Source organism: Pongo abelii, chromosome 9 (genome assembly GCF_028885655.2).
Source record: "Pongo abelii isolate AG06213 chromosome 9, NHGRI_mPonAbe1-v2.0_pri, whole genome shotgun sequence".
Lineage (NCBI taxonomy): Eukaryota > Metazoa > Chordata > Mammalia > Primates > Hominidae > Pongo > Pongo abelii.
In genome coordinates, this window is record NC_071994.2 from 23815630 (window position 1) to 23831978 (window position 16349).

Consider the following 16349-nt stretch of genomic DNA (forward strand, 5'->3'; position numbering starts at 1 on the left):
ATGGCCTATTTTCTCCCTAATTATAAGAAACACCAAGATTAAAACAAAGTAGACAACAACATGTGGCCTAAGACGCTAACAATACTTGTTAGGATTATTGTTTAATTGAAATTTCAAAAACTGGTTCTTGTAATCTAGAAATTAATACTAAATTAGACTTTGAGCTATATACTGACTATCCCATAAGGAAAGGAAAAAGTTCTTACCAATAACTTATCAAATAGTTTCCTTAAATTTGTTTCTAGTTTTTCCATGTCACCACAAAATGAACTCATCTCCGCCAACAATTTCAATACCTAAAACACACAATTCACTATTACTGTTTTTTTGAATAAGCAAAGGTTATGAAATGAGAGTAATTCTAGATGATGATTTAAGACTTTATTTTCAATTATGCTTTCACAGAATCATAACATTTGAAATGGAAGAAAACCTTAGAGATGCAGCCCAACATTTTACCGTGAAGGAAAGTAAACGTCAGAGATTATGTGACTCGACAAAGTCACAGGGTGTAAGTGGCAGGGCAGACCCTAAAACCCAGATCTCATGATTTCCAATATATCTGTGAGAAGAAGTATGGAAAATAATACATACGACACTTTCTGCTACAGGTTAATGATCGTGCTAATTACAAGGCAAAAATGATAAATATATTAACTGTAAAGACACACTTAGTAAGAACTCTCAACAGCTAAGAACTAATTACTCGTGGTTAAGGTGGGCCTGATTTCCTGTTAAATTTAGTCTCTGGATACTTACTCAAAATATTGGTAATGACCACTATTCTCAAAGTTCATTCCTGCATTTCCCAATCCCAGTCTGATGGGCCTAGCTCAGCACATTTGAAGCAAACTACCTTGTCAGTGCACAGTGAGATTCTTCTCTATCCCAAAGACCCATGAGGGAAATGGCACATGCATTTCCATATTTCAGTCCAATTCAATAATCACTATTGGGTGCTTGATTCAAAATCAAATTTTGTGCCAGATTCTGGGGATACAGAGGTGAATCAGGTTAAATGTAGGGAGAGATTATAAACAAATGTAAAGTATTACAGTTGCTGTGAAAAAATGTTTACATACATTACAGTTGAGATACAAAGGTGGGAGGGGTAGTGAATTCTATTGAAGAAGGAATAAAGGATATTTTGTGTTAATCCAGTTTAAAATTGGCTCTATCAGTTATGGATAGAAATGAATGAATTAAATACCTTATTTAAAAATATTAAGGCTACAAAGGTAGAGACTGACTATAATAAAACTACAGGCAAGGCTTTCCCATTGCAGCAAACTTTAATTGAATCCATGAAGCAGTCCTAATGCAATTAATTCTGGTCTAGGGAGATTACTGGCTGGCCATTACCAGACATTTAAACTGCTCCCTTAGAAATCAGATCTAAGTTAGTGGTTTACATTTTTGTTAAAATATAAGAATGCCTTATCAGTGCTAAAGCTGAAATTTTTGCTTACCTCCAACTGTATATCAAGACCTTCCACTGGGGTAGTCAAGGTACCGAGGTTAGGGAGAACCTGCTCACAGAAATATGTCACAAACCTTGTGGAATGGACATTTTTCTGTAAGAAATCCAAAGAAAATGCATTGTCAAAAAACAAATATTTGCTCAAATATTATAGCAGAATTTCATTCAATAAATGCTGAGCACTACAGCATCAAGTATTCTGACTACAAATACAATATAGTGCACACCCCAGCATGCCCCAGATATAACCTCAATAGGTGATCTACGAAGGGGCTTCAATAAGTTCATGGAAAAATGGAATAAAAAGATAAAGAATAAAAAATATAAACTTTATTTATCAACATAAGCTCTATCAAGGTCAAGACACTTTTGCAGGCAATGATACCAGTCATCTCTAAAGAACTGAGGGTCCTGGGAACTTAACCATGTCAATGCAGTCTTTTTTATACTATTAACCAAAGAAATGTGGGTGCCCTTTAAAGATGTTTTTTAGGATTAGGCAACAAAAAGAAATCAGAAGGGCTCAAATAAGGACTTTAAGGTGGATGCCTAATGATTCCTCATCAAAACTCTTAAAAAATTGTCCCTGTTTGATGAGAGGAATGAGCAGGAGCACTGTGGCGGTGGAGGACTCTGGCGATGCTTTCCTAGGCATTTTCCTGCTCAATCTTTGGCCAACTTTCTCAAAACAAGCTCGTAATAAGCAGACATTATTCTTTAGCCCTCCAGAATGTCAACTAGCAAAATGTCTTGAGCATCCCAAAAAACTGCCATAGCCCTTCCTCTTAACTGGTCTCTTTTTGCTTGGACTGGGCCCTTTTCACTTCCTGGTAGCCACAGCTTTGACTGTGCTTTGTCTTCAGAATTGCACTGCTAAAGCCATGTTTCACCTCCTGTTCCCATTCTTCAAAGACATGCCTCAGGATCTTGATCCCACTTGTTTACAATTTCCATTGAAAGCTCTGTTCTTGTCTGCAGCTAATCTGGGTGCAATAGTTTTGACACTCATCAGTAGGAAGTTTGTTAAACTTTAATTTTTCAGTCGGAATTGAGTAAGCTGAACCAACTGAGATATCTATGATGTTGGCTATTGTTTCTGCTATTAATCATCGGTCCTCTTCATTTAGGGCATAAACAAGATTAAATTTTTCCTCGCGAATTGATCTGCTGCAATGGGCTTTGACGTTGTCTTGTCCCTTCTTAAAATGAGTGATCCATTTGTAAACTGTTGATTTCTTTGGGGACATTGTCTCCATAAACTTTTCATAAAGCATCAATGATTTCACTATTCTTCCACCAAGCTTCACCATAAATTTGATATTTGTTCTTGCTTCAACTTTAGCAGAATTCATGTTGCTCTGATAGGCGCTCTTTTCAAACTGATGTCTTACCCTTCTTAGTTCCTCAAACTATATCCTGTTCAGACATGTTATAAGTACAAGTTTATTTTGTTGAAAAATGTTTTGAAATCCACGCATAGGTTTTTTTTTTTTTTTTTTTCCATAATATGCATTTTCCAGGAGCTTTCTGAAGACCCCTTATATACTTTACTGCAAAGTCATCTGGAGCACTGGGACATCTATACATTTTGATCTCTTCCTTGATTCTCTGGTCAAATTTGGGGCATGGCCAGGCATGGTGGCTCATGCCTGTAATCCTAGCACTTTGGGAGGCTGAGGCAGGTGGATTGTCTGAGCTCAGGAGTGCGAGAGCAGCCTGGGCAACATGGCAAAACCCCATCCCTACTAAAAATACAAAAAATCAGCTGGGTGTGGTGGTGCGTGCCTGTAATCCCAGCTACTCAGGAAGCTGAGGCACGAGAATTGCTTGAACCTGGGAGGTGGAGGTTGCAGTCAGCCAAGATCATGCCACTGCACTCCAGCCTGGGGGACAGAGCGAGACTCTGTCTCAAAAATAAATGAATGAATGAATGAATGAATGAATGAATGAATGAATTGCGGGCATCTTTTAGTGTTGGATTTTCAGACTGCACATTTCTCAAAAGGGATAATTCTATTATTTAATTTTCTCTGTAGAGACAAGGTCTTGCTCTGTTGCCCAGGCTGGTCTTGAACTCAGCCTCGAGCGATACTCCCACCTTGGCTCACAAAGTGCTGGGATTGGGATTACAGGGACGGGCCACCACGCCTGCTCTAGGATAATTCCTTTCAATTGTGTTTTTCAAATGAGTGTATGCATATCCCCGAAGATGCACGGCCTCAGGAAACACAAAGCCCGAGACAGAATGCAAAATTCTCATGACTTTTAAAAAATGTCTCTAGGACGACTTATTGGCCACTCGTGGTGGCTCACACCTGTAATCCCAGCACTTTGGGAGGCCAAGGTGGGCAGATTGCTTGAGCTCAGGAGTTCAAGATCAGTCTGGGCAACATGGGGAAGCCCCATCTCTACAAAAAAAACAAAAATTAGCTGAGTGTGATAGTGCATGCCTGTAGTGGCAGCTACTTGGGAGGCTGAGACGGAAGGAAGGCTTCAGCCTGGGAGGTAGAAGCTGCAGTAAGCCAAGATCATGCCACTGCACTCCAGCATGAGTGACAGGGCAAGACTCTGTCTCAAAGGAAAAAAAAAATTCTTTCTTTCAAAAAAATTTCTTGCTGCTTTGGGTTCTCACCAACTCCACTGTGGCCTTCATAAACACAGACCAAGCATCCCTCATCTGAAAATCCCAAATCTGAAATGCTTCAAAATCCAAAACTTTTTGAGCACCAATATGATGCTCAAACATCATGCTCAAAGGAAATGCTCATTAAAGCATTTCAGGTTTTGGATTTCTGAATTAGGGATGCTCAACCAGGCACAATGCAAATATGCAAAAATCTGAATACACTTCTGGTTCCAAGCAAGCATTTCAGATAAGGGACACTACTGGAAAGGTTTAAGGGGAATGTTAAAATGAGTATTTATGGAAATACATATACAGCTAATAGAGTAATCAAAATACCAGGTGTGTAAAAATAAAGAGCTCACAGAGAAGAGGGGTACTGCCTGCCGAGTGCACTGTAAGAGCCTGTCCACACAGTCAGGATCCGAGGGATTGAAGGTCTGTTCTAGGTCGGCCTGTTCAGCCACCAACTCTACAAGTTGCTGTCTTCCACTCACTGTCTGTAAGCTTTTTAACCCAGACAGTATCTTCATAAATAGAACAAATTCTTCACCAGTCACATCTTCTAGGACCTGGAAAAGAGACAATTCAGAATAAGAGTATGTTCATCATTTGAATGGGACAGATCAACACTGAAAGAGAATACCTAATTTATTTCAGTTACTAAAGTCAGTTTGTTATTAACGCTTCCAAAATACTGATGAAAAGGCAACTTCTAGCTTCAGTCAATTGAGCTTCAGCTTAAGCCATGCGTTCTCCAAGGGGGCAAAAATTGGTTCTTAGAAAATGTTACTTTTTTACGTACAAAGCACAGATACAGATATAGTACCATAAACAGACATATAGTGTATATATGGCATTAAAATTTCATTGAAGAGCAGTTAAGAAAAAAAAATATTTAAAAAATTGGCTATTTAGGGGAGTGACTTTAAAAAATGGTTGGAAAAATTCTGTAGCAAACTGTTGAATCAGATTGTTTCTTATATTTAAAAGCAGTGTAATTCATATTAATATGGTAATTGTTGTATACAAAATAGGACACCTTACAAGTCTCATGTTAAATCTTCTGTATCAGTGGGTCTAAATCTTTCTATTCATGGACCAAAAGAGCTCACAATCATGACATACTCTACCAGATTACAAGCTGGGGCATAGGTAAAATAGCCTGATACTCCCAGTTAAAGATCTACTTTTTTCTCACTGAAAAATAATCTTATCAATAAGGAAGTGGGTAGTAGTAGTCTGAAATTTCTAAAGCCTGAACCATAACAGTGATCACATGCTTTAGATAAAATGCTGAATCTTCTGTAACACATTAAAAAAGTAAACTATTCCAAAACTTTGGCCCATTAAGATGAGTGAAAAGTTAATTGTGACACACCTTGCCAATCTTAGCATCTACAACTATGCTAGATGCTGGGAGCAAAGACAAGCATGGTCTCACCCTTGAAGAGCAGATAGTGTCAAGGGCTAAGGTGAAAACAGGTCATTTTGATGTGATATGTTTCATTTTGAAATAATTTAGAATACTATGAGAGAGTATCCTAAAATGGAAGGGAGGGGTAGGACTTAGGGAAAGTTTCCTGAAGGAGGTGATTTGCAGAGGTTGCACACATTTTAAGGACAATACCACAAAAAGTTTAAATGCAATCAGATTCCTTTAAATTACCAAACTGATTCATCATTACCACTGACAAAAGTGCTAAATTCAATCTAAGAAAAACTTAGAAGTTCTATGGTGGTTCTAATGGGATATATGATATATCATTTTATACACAAGCCACACATAACATTGATGAATACTGCCAATGTCAAGTATGCTCTTTTGCTTTAGAGAATTTCCACCAAATGAAGACCAAAGCTCACCTTTTTGGATTCAGTTAGTATAAGCTCTTCCACTTCCTTTGTTAAGACTTCATCTGGTAAAGTCTTAAGTTTTGTAGAAAGGAATTTAATTGCTCGTTCTCTAACAATGTCCTCTCCTTGAAGTATTTGGCTGAACAACCCACCTAAAGTCCCTGCAACACAAAATAGTTGCCTGTAGCAAGTCAATTCTATAGTATAATGGTGTTTTCCCATTTAACTCAATTTATAGTATTTCTTCTCAAATAAGTTAATGAACTTCCCAAATATCATCCTCATTACTAGTTAAAAGTAGTCTGAAATTTCTACAGCCTGAATCGTAAGAGTGCTTTCTTCATGAAGACATAGTCAGCTTGAGCATGACTTTCCCTTTTTATCATTACTAATAATAAAACCCAGGTATTTTGGAAGCATTTCTTGAAAGTGTCAAAGGGAGTTCTTCCAACAGATTTCTAATGGAAAAATGTGATCTGTTTTTGCAGTTATTTCTGCTGGTTTTTCTAGTCATAAACATCTTGACCTAAGGAGACTTTTTTCACAATTCTTAGAATTTTTATGAAATAGAACTCTGGGTAAACCCTAGAGTTTATTCTTAATGAGTAACACCTAACTTTGTGACTCTGTTAAGACATCAAACACAATTCAGAATAAGAACTGGCCTTACCTTTTGCATCCATTTTAAATATACTTAACAGGGCATTGTTCACTAAGTTAAATTCTGCAGAGTCATCTGGATAAAGAAAAAGTGGCATAATGAATATAAAACAAATTTAAAATATCATCTGCTTCAGTTTCAAACTTGATTCAACTTAGTTTCTCAAGGTTACATTGACAGGAAACTTATAACTTAAGCCTTTGCCTCAAGTACCAAAAAGATACATGTTCCTTATAAGTTGAGAACCCGATCTGGCATGCCTGAAAAACTTTTATTAAGATGCTACAATTATGAAACTACAGGAAATTGGGGGAAAAATTATGATACATCAAAATGCCCAAAAGAATCTAGTCATTACACCTTCATAACGGAATTAAAAACAAAACAATACCAGGAATTAGATAACCAGAAATCATTACACTTTAACTACTGAATGAAAGTAGGAAATTTAATCTCTATCAGAGGTAGGACCTCCAGCTCTCCTGCACCCCATTTAAAACCTAAAAACAGAGTCAACATTTCAGAAAGAAGATATATATTTAGAGAAAAAGGTAATAATAAAATCCCTTACCTGTCTGCAAAAGTTGCGTTAGTATATCTGCCACTCGAGGAAGATTTTCTCCAGTGGCAAATTGAGGCAGTTCTTTAATTGCTTGACGTCGAATCTGGGCATGATTTCAAACAAAAATTAACCAAATACTATCACCTTTAAAATAACAAACAGCTTTTTCTTTTCTTTTTTTTTTTTTTTTTAAAGAAAAGGTATTGCTCTGTTGCCCGGGTTGGAGTGCAGTGGTGCAACCATGGCTCACTGTAGCCTTGACCTTCTAGGCTCAAGAGAGCCTATTGCCTCAGCCTTCCTAGTAGCCAGGACTACAGACGCAAGCCTCCACGCCTGGCTAATTTTAAAGGCGGGTTTCCCTATGTTGCCCAGGCTGTTCTCGAACTACTGGGCTCAAGTGATCTTCCCACTTCAGCCTCCCAAAGTGTTGGGATTACAGGCATGAGCCACCATGCCCAGCCGCAAACTCAACTTTTTAAGAAAACTAAAACCACAGAGAAGCCATCATTAGGGGCATATGAGTCACAAAAATATAAAACAGCAGATTTCTAGCAGTTTTAAAAAGAATTTGCTCCAATTGGCCGGGCGTGGTGGCTCGCACCTGTAATCCCAGCACTTTGGGAGGCTGAGGTGGGTAGATCATGAGGTCAGGAGTTTGAGACCAGCCTTGCCAATATGGTGAAACCCTGTCTGTACTAAAAATACAAAAGTTAGCCAGGTGTGGTGGCACACACCTGTAGTCCCAGCTACCTGGGAGGCTGAGACAGAAGAATCGCTTGAACCAGGGAAGCAGAGGTTGCAGTGAGCCAAGATCGCACCACCGTACTCCAGTCTGGCCAACAGAGTGAGGCTCCTTCTCAAAAAAAACAAAAAATAAAAAAACAAAACAAAAGAGAATTTGCTCCAATTTATTATTCAAGTTACACAGAATAAAATATAAAAAGGGATGTTAACAATGTCTCGCTGAAAGAGACAGATTTGAGATTATAAACAACTATTTATATGCTAATTACATGCAACTGTTAGGTTTTTACTACCTATGGGCTTATAATATAGTATTCCTTAAAAATGGCTACTGTGGCAATGTTATACCTAGTAACTGTTTAGAATTTTCAGTATTGACTACTAAATACAACATTTGTGGCTATATTCTGCATGTTTAATTCCAAATACTGATCTTGGCTTATTCGATTTTTACATAAAATATGTACAGGGGGCCAGATGAGGTGGCTCACGCCTGTAATCCCAATGCTTCAGAAGGCCAAGGTGGGAGGATAGCTTGAGGCCAGGAGTTTGAGACCAGCCTGGACAACATGGTAAGACCCTACAAAAAAATTAAAAATCAGCTGGGAATGGTGGCCTGTGCTACTTGGGAGGCTAAAGTGGAAAAAGAATGCATGAACCCAGGAGTTCAAGGCTGCAGTGAGCTATGGATGTGCAACTGCACTCCGGTCTAGGCAACAGAGTGAGACCCTGTCTCTATTAAAAAAGCAAAAAAAGTATAGGGTTCATATCCAGCAAATTCTGCATGAAATGTTGGCAATTCGCTGTTTCATCTGAAAAGACAAGAGCTAACGGTTGAATATTCTTAGGAACCTGTGTCAGCAGCCAGAAATATTACCAGTTAATTCTGTTCCAAAAAAAAACCCCCAAAAAACAAAAAACAAAAACTATTTCTTTTTAATCTAGTAATCCTATTCACTTATTACACAGACCATTTTTCTGCCATGCAAAATATATAAGGGTAGTGAAACTACATTTTATGATATAACACTTAATAATTTAAATATCCAAGTAAGCACAAATTGATTAAAAACAGTCTAATTTCATATGCACAATGAATAACAATCTATGAAACAAGATGTGAGCCACAATGCATTTTTAACAGCTGATAAATGATAAGCGAAACTAAGTATTTTGAGATTCTATGCATTTTTCATAATTTAAAGGTGTTGAAAAAGGCTAATACACTTTATCATATGTAAATTTAAGCCTGGGTGTGATGCCATGCCAGACCATACTGTAGTATTTTATTGTGTACTCTGACATATCAGATTGCTACTCCAATTGTATTAGCCACACACAGAAACATCTGAAAGATTGCTATAAAGTGTCATTCATAAACTTACAGATACATCTTCATCCTCACAGAGGTCTAACTGTGCATTGATAGCAGAATCGGCCAATTCTGGAAAATGCTTAAAGAATTTCGGAATAAATTGAGCTGCTAATCGTTTTTCCTTAGTACCACCTTTCACACCATCCAATATCACTTGATAGGCATCTTTATGCTGAAATAAAAAATAAAACAGGAAAGACACATGATTTTGAAGGATGGGAAGCTAAGTAAAAGACCATAACAAACATGTTAGAGTGTGCTTTAAATTTTTACACAGGCTAAGAAATAAGGCTGATTTTTGGAGGTTTACTGCTTAAACTGACACTTATCTTCCCAATTCCGTTCTCCCTCCATCTTTGGTTTATTTTTGAGTTGGGGGAGACGGATGAGTCTAATTTTAAGTAGAAAAAGCAAATGTGTTTGTTAATATACCAATACTTCTTCATTCTAGTGATTATTAACTCTGGCCATGTGACTGTATCATGCTTAAAAAATTTGTAATGGGCCAGGCACGGTGGCTCACGCCTGTAATCCCAGCACCTTGGGAGGCCGAGGTGGGTGGATCACCTGAGGTCAGGAGTTCAAGACTAGCTTGGCCAACATGGTTAAACCCCGTCTCTACTAAAACACAAATATCAGCCAGGCGTGGTGGTGTGAGCCTGTAATCCCGGCTACTTGGGAGGCTGAGGCAGGAGAATTGCTTGAGACCGGGAAGCGGAGGTTGCAGTGAGCCAAGATCACACTACTGCACTCCAGCCTGGACGACAGAGTGAGACTCTGTCTCCAAAAAAAACAAAAAAAAAAACCCAAAAAAAACCAAAAACAAACAAACAAAAAAAACAATTGTAATGATGGCTGGGTGTGGTAGCTCATGCCTGTAATCTGAGCACTTTGGGAGGCCGAGGTGGGCAATCACTTGAGGTCAGGAGTTCCAGACCAGCCTGCCTAACATGGTGAAACTCCCTCTCTCTAAAAATACAAAAATTAGCTGGGCGTGGTGGCAGACATTTGTAATGCCAGCTACTCAGGAGGCTGAGGCAGGAGAAACGCTTGAACCCAGGAGGCAGAGGTTGCATTGAGCTGAGATCGCACCACTGCATTCCAGATCGGGTGACACAGAGAGACTCTATCTTAAACAAGTAAATAAATAAATCATAATGAATACCATAGAATTCACAAAGAATTGCACTGTATTTACTTAAACAAAAATTTACCTGTTTCTAATTAGCACCTTGAAGAAGGTGAAGGGAACCCATTCCAGAAATTTAGCAATTCCAGCAATGTTAGGAAGTGCAGTTTAATTTTACCTCATAGCAGTATATGAAAGCCATGACAATTCACTCCATATAGCCAGACAATTTTGGATTAAGATAGACTCTAATGTCACATGTTTAAACCTTTTATTGGAACAATACACTCAAAGCTCATGTTTCCTTAAAAAAAAAATCACAAGTGCTCTCCCTCAAATACTCATAATGGGAGGAATCAATAAGTTCCCAATCCTCCTTAAGTACTTGCCTCCAAACCAGTCCTTTTATGAAATGACACTGATAAAGACAGTAAATAACAGTAACAAATACAGAAAGACTACACATACATATTCTGTTTGGACATATGAATAAAACTTAGTAACTGGAAAAACAACTTAAAAATTGTAATCTTGACCAAATGTATACACAGTATAGTATTTATTATGTATAAGGAGTGTTCTAAGTGCTTTAGACACATGAGCCTACTTCATGCCATCTAGCGGGGAATGACCAATAAATATCCAATGAACTACAGAATTACCAAATTTATTTTACAGTGATTCTTTTTTGTGGATAATGCTATGTTAAGTGAAAAGATAAAGCAGGATGCAAAGTTACAGAACAACTCCCAAATAACAGAAATTTCTGTGAGTAAGGTTAGCTTCTTCATGAAATGCAGATATATCAGTCTTCAGGAGTCATCACTGAAAAGTGTATTATAAACACATCAAGACCCCGTCTCCCCCAAAAATATAAAATTAGCCAGGCATGGTGGTGTGTGCTTGCAGTCCCAGCTACTTGAGAGGCTGAGGCAGGAGAATCACTCGAGCCCAGGCGATAAAGGCTGTGGAAAGCCATGGTCGCGCCCAGGAGTTAGAGGCTGTGGTAAGCTGTGGTCGCGCCATTGCACTTCAGCCTGACACAGCAAGACCCTGTCTGAAAGAAAGAAAGGTGTATGACATACTTTCCACCGCAAACATTAAAAAAAGAAATCATGCTGACTTCTCTACCACTTTACATTCCTGTGGTTTGCCTCAGACTTCTAGGCAGGCTTCATAAAATCAGTTTGTTCTGACACTCTTACTTTTTGCAGGGTATCACAAATCTAATTTTCTGTAACTCAAACTTACTTATAAAGCCATTTGAAGAAACTCCTTACACTGTCCAAAATTAAATGAAAAAAAAAAAACCCTGCTTAAAACAAAACTTCCTTTTGCCAAGAAAAAAATATTAAATCTGGAATCAAATAAAAAGGAATCATTAACAATACTTATTGAAGGTCTACCAGGGACTGAGTGATTCCTTGTCTATATCACAATAGGTGTTACTACTATTCTTATCTTTTAGATGAGGAAACTAGGGCTCAGAGAAGTGAAATAAATATTTCCACATATTTTTGAGGGATTACGAACTTGGTTGGTCAGTGGTTTTAGCTTTATCATACAAAAAACACTACTACAAGAGTGGTATTTCATGAAATAAAAGTCCAAGAAGCCTACACGCCAACCCTGCAAAGCTAGTATACTCAATGATTGAGAGAAGAGGAGGAATCAGGGTTTCAGCATTATATAGATCTAATCAGCCCGACTGCCGTGGTCCTTTAACAGGTGTCAGATACATTTTTTAACTTTTAAGATTTCGACTACATAATATAAAATTAAGTATCTATATTTTAAAATAAGTAAATTCATAATAATTTGAAACAGAATTTTAAATAATGGTGGGCCACAGCTTGCTCTATTATGGCTAGTCAGGAGCCCTGGGCAAAGTGCAGTGGAAAAGGAGATTAGAAAGGTAAAGGAGCACACAAGAGAAGAGTGAGACCTGAAGGAGTAGCAGAGGCAGAGTGGGGGAAAGGCAGGATGAACGCATAGGCAGAACATGGGGGTACATGAGAAGATGATAGAACTGGAAGATTTGAGGTATTAAATAATTCTGCACTTAGAATTTGTCATCTGCAGTTTGCTTATTAGAATATACATGCTCATATATGTATGTATGTGTGCGTGTATGATAAAGTTCCCTTTATCCATTAGAGATAATCTGTGTAAATGGTTTTTCTTTTGTAAATGGTTTCTCTGTTCCTTCTTTCAATACATTTCTTCAACTACGAAAAAGAAATACTTACTGAAGGGCAAGGTACAGTGCAAGAAGAGAAGCAATAAATAAATAAATAAATAAATACATAAAAGGATTTAACCCTTGAGACGTTATAATTTAAGTACAGAAATAAGAAATAAAATAAAATACAAGTCTGAAGTATTATTAAGTACATCGTGCCAAGGGGTTCAAAAAGAGGATTTGATCTGCTTTGGGGAAATTAGCCAATAAAACCTCAGAGGGCTTGTGTTTACCCTTATATATTTAGAAGGCATTACTCTGAAAGGAGTATTGACAATAATGGGGAGGGAATAGTCTGTAGTGGCAGCAATCAGAACAACTGCAGTGCTCACCTCTCTGGTAAAGGTTGACAATCAAAATAAAAGTTAGAAGGAAGTCAAGACTGACAAACCTGAATGCAGTCTCAGAAGTATCCAGACAGGTATTTGCCAGGAAACTTAGTACTGATCATAAATCTCTCATAAGTTGACATGAAAATCAGGCTTTGCTACATCAAGAACATGAACACGGTTTTCTCTCCTTAAAAACAAGTGAAATGGTGTCCTCTCTACTAAGTTGGCTTTTGCCTCTGTTAGTTAAAATTACAAGCAATATCTTAAAACCTACTGTCTTTTTTAGTACGTGATTTTGGGCATTTTATCTAAAAGGGGAGAAGTATAACCCAACAGAGCAGAATTAGTAGGCATTATCTTTGGTTCTCCTAAAATTCACAATATTTGAGCTACCTGAGCTAACCACTACATCTCATCATGCAGAGATACTGTTTAAATAGTTGCTTGACAGTTGTCAATACAAAACGCATTGATCACCCATAACCTACAGGGAATTGTGTTAAATTCCAGTGTCCAGCCGGGTGTGTGGTACATGATAGGTGAAATGTACGGAATAAAGCACGGAGTCCTCATTAAAGTGTAGACAAAGGTATCCTTTTTCGTTTTTCACAGACTTGTCTCTTAAGTACCCTTACTAAATAAAGAGTAAATTTTTGCTGTGAAAGACATTTTGACCCCTTGGGGAGAACTCTCAATTCAATCTGGTTTTTATAAAGATGACATGAGAAGGAAATGCAAGCAACTCTCAAAATTACAGTAGGGGATGGGACAGCATTATGTATACGGTTTCAAAGGTTTCTTAGAAGGATTCCTGACACAACCACTGTTCTAGCTTTCACCCTATCCCCCCTACTGATAAGCAACAAAGTCAAACTTAGGTAGAACAATTTGCTACAAAGTTACCCAACTAAGTCACAGATAAATTATACGATTGAGAATATCTTCACTACTAGTTCTTTTTAGGAACAACAAATTCAAACTGATTGACCACACATAGTTTGTATCTTTTTTTTTTTTTTTTAATTTTTTTGTTTGAGATGGAGTCTTGCTCTGTTGCCCAGGCTGGAGTGCAGTGGCCCGATATCAGCTCACAGGAACCTCCACCCCCCCCGGGTTCAAGCAATTGTCCTGCCTCAGCCCCCCAAATAGCTGGGACTTCAGGCGCACGCCACCCCGCCTGGCTAATTTTTGTATTTTTAGTAGAGATGGGGGTTCACTATGTTGGCCAGGCTGGTCTCGAACTCCTGTACCTCAACTGATCTGCCCACCCAGGTCCCTTAAAGAATTGGGATTACAGGCGTGAGCCACCGTTCCTAGCAGTTTTTATCTTCTTAATGAACAGAATATTCCTCCTTCACAACCGACCTACACACTCTATCCACATGTACAGCAGAACATCCGTATACATTTCTCACTGATAAAAGTGAAATTCCCTACTGACAGGGAATGAAGGAAAAAAAAAAGCATTTGCTATTTCAAACTGGTATATTCACAATTCTAGATTAAGCTACAATAAATCTCCAACATGAAATTTTTTTTTCGTTCAGCTCAGAAAGGTCCTATTTGAATTATGTTCAGAAAAGAGGACGGGAAAGGTACTCCCACAACTGTTAATAGACTAGAATCTTCCACTTTCTCCAAGAAGGGATGCGTAAGCAGAAAAATCACAAAGTTCTAAGCACCGAAAAGCTATGGTGTGGGATTTCTAAAACAATGATCAAGGTTACCTCCAGGAGAGCCTGGTTCTTTTCCCAAGAACACACATACTCAACCACTTATCAAGTTCAATGTACTCCGGTACTTGAAAACTCATACAGGGAACAAATAACTTGTATGGATAATTCAACACTGCTGAGAAACTGTGTATCGGGGGCAAGCATCGCAAGAGAGCTCTTCCAGACAACTCCATTCAGAGCTGCACTCTCACACTCTCCTTCGCCCAGCCCTGTTTTATTTTCTTCAAACATGTTTCATTAAAAAGAATAAATTTAAAAAAACTTTTTTTTTTTTTTTTTTGAGACGGGGTCTTGCTCTGTCTCCCAGGCTGAAGTGCAGTGTAGCGATCTCGGCTCACCGCAACCTCTGCCTCCCGGGTTCAAGCAATCCTCCCACCTCAGCCTCCTGAGTAGCTGGGATTACAGGCGCGCGCCACCACGCCCGGCTAATTTTTGTATTTTTAGTAGAGACGGGGTTTCACCATGTTGGTCACGCTGGTCTCGAACTCCTGACCTCGTGATCCGCCCGCTTCAGCCTCCCAAAGTGCTGGGATTACAGGCGTGAGCCACCGCGCCGAGCCTCACAATGCCTATCTTTCTTATTGATCACTTACTACACTCCCTCCTAACTGTACATTCTGGGAGAGCGCGGACCTTTCCATCTGTATCTCCAGCGCTCGGCGCTCAAAAAATGTACTGAATAAATGAAACCGTGAGCCCTCATCAAAGTCTGGACCAAAGAGTCCCTCTTCTGTTTCTCACAAACTTCTGTCTCCTAAACACTCTTCTTCAATTAGTAGCAGAATTTTGCCTCCCCCCAAAAAAAAAAACCACATCTTGACCTCATGAAGAAACTCCCGATCCAATCTTGGAAGCACTGAGCGCCACCGAAAAGGAGAAAAGCTTAAGAGAATCCTGTAGATAAAAGCTCGTGAAGAGAATTAACGTGAGCCTGAACGGGCTGAGTTAGGTTACGCCACGGTGAGAAAAGCCTGGGCGAGGGAGGCAGGGAAGCCTGGAACCCTGGGGACTGCGGTCTCCCTGGTGAAGCCAGAGTCTACACTCCCAGAGAGGCCCACCCCGACGAGACGGCCTGAGGAGGCTAGGAGCCCCCGGGAGGATGAAGCCGCAGCCTCCGCCCGGTCCGGGGAGCGCGGCGGGCAGCGCTTTCGAAAGGCCGCGGAGCGCCGGGCCCTGCAGGCCGCCCGGGGACTCACTCACCTGGCCCACTTGCTCCGTGGCATCGGCCAGGATGCCATAATTGCGGTAAAGCTCCTCCACCGTCGGCATGGTGAGCGACAAGCCCAGGGCCCGCTTCCGCTATCCTTGTCCTGACCGGCGCCACCGCCACCTCGGAACTTCTCCAAACCCACTACCCGCACTATTACACCTCCAGCTGCCGCCAGTGCAGCCGCCAGTCACCGCGCACAGCGCGGCTCCGCCCCCGACGTCTACGTAAAGACGCGCGCGTCGGGAGCGGCCTTCAGTAGACTCCAATGCGCCTCCGCGGTTTTTGTCGCCCTCTACAACTTGGAGGAGCAAAAAGCGGCAAAGATGATTGAATTAGCTCACGCCTTTTTGAAAGCTTGAGCTTGGCTGGAGGCTCTCGATGGAAGCGGTGTGGGTGGG

The 16349-nt window shown here is 39.6% G+C and overlaps 1 protein-coding gene across 4 annotated transcripts in view; it reads right to left on the reverse strand.

The window, feature by feature from the left end:
• API5 (apoptosis inhibitor 5) overlaps window positions 1–16183 on the reverse strand; it is a 33657-nt gene extending 17474 nt beyond the window's left edge. For 2 of the 4 annotated variants that reach the window (XM_063727943.1, XM_054523814.2), the window contains exons 1-8: window positions 15942–16165; window positions 9313–9474; window positions 7193–7286; window positions 6631–6696; window positions 5970–6121; window positions 4469–4675; window positions 1470–1574; window positions 207–296 (exon numbers count right to left, since the gene is read on the reverse strand). In XM_063727943.1, the coding sequence (XP_063584013.1) occupies window positions 207–296; window positions 1470–1574; window positions 4469–4675; window positions 5970–6121; window positions 6631–6696; window positions 7193–7286; window positions 9313–9474; window positions 15942–16010 (945 nt within the window). In that variant the 5' untranslated portion in view covers window positions 16011–16165. 4 annotated transcript variants of the gene reach the window in all.
• Between the last annotated feature and the right edge of the window lie 166 nt (window positions 16184–16349).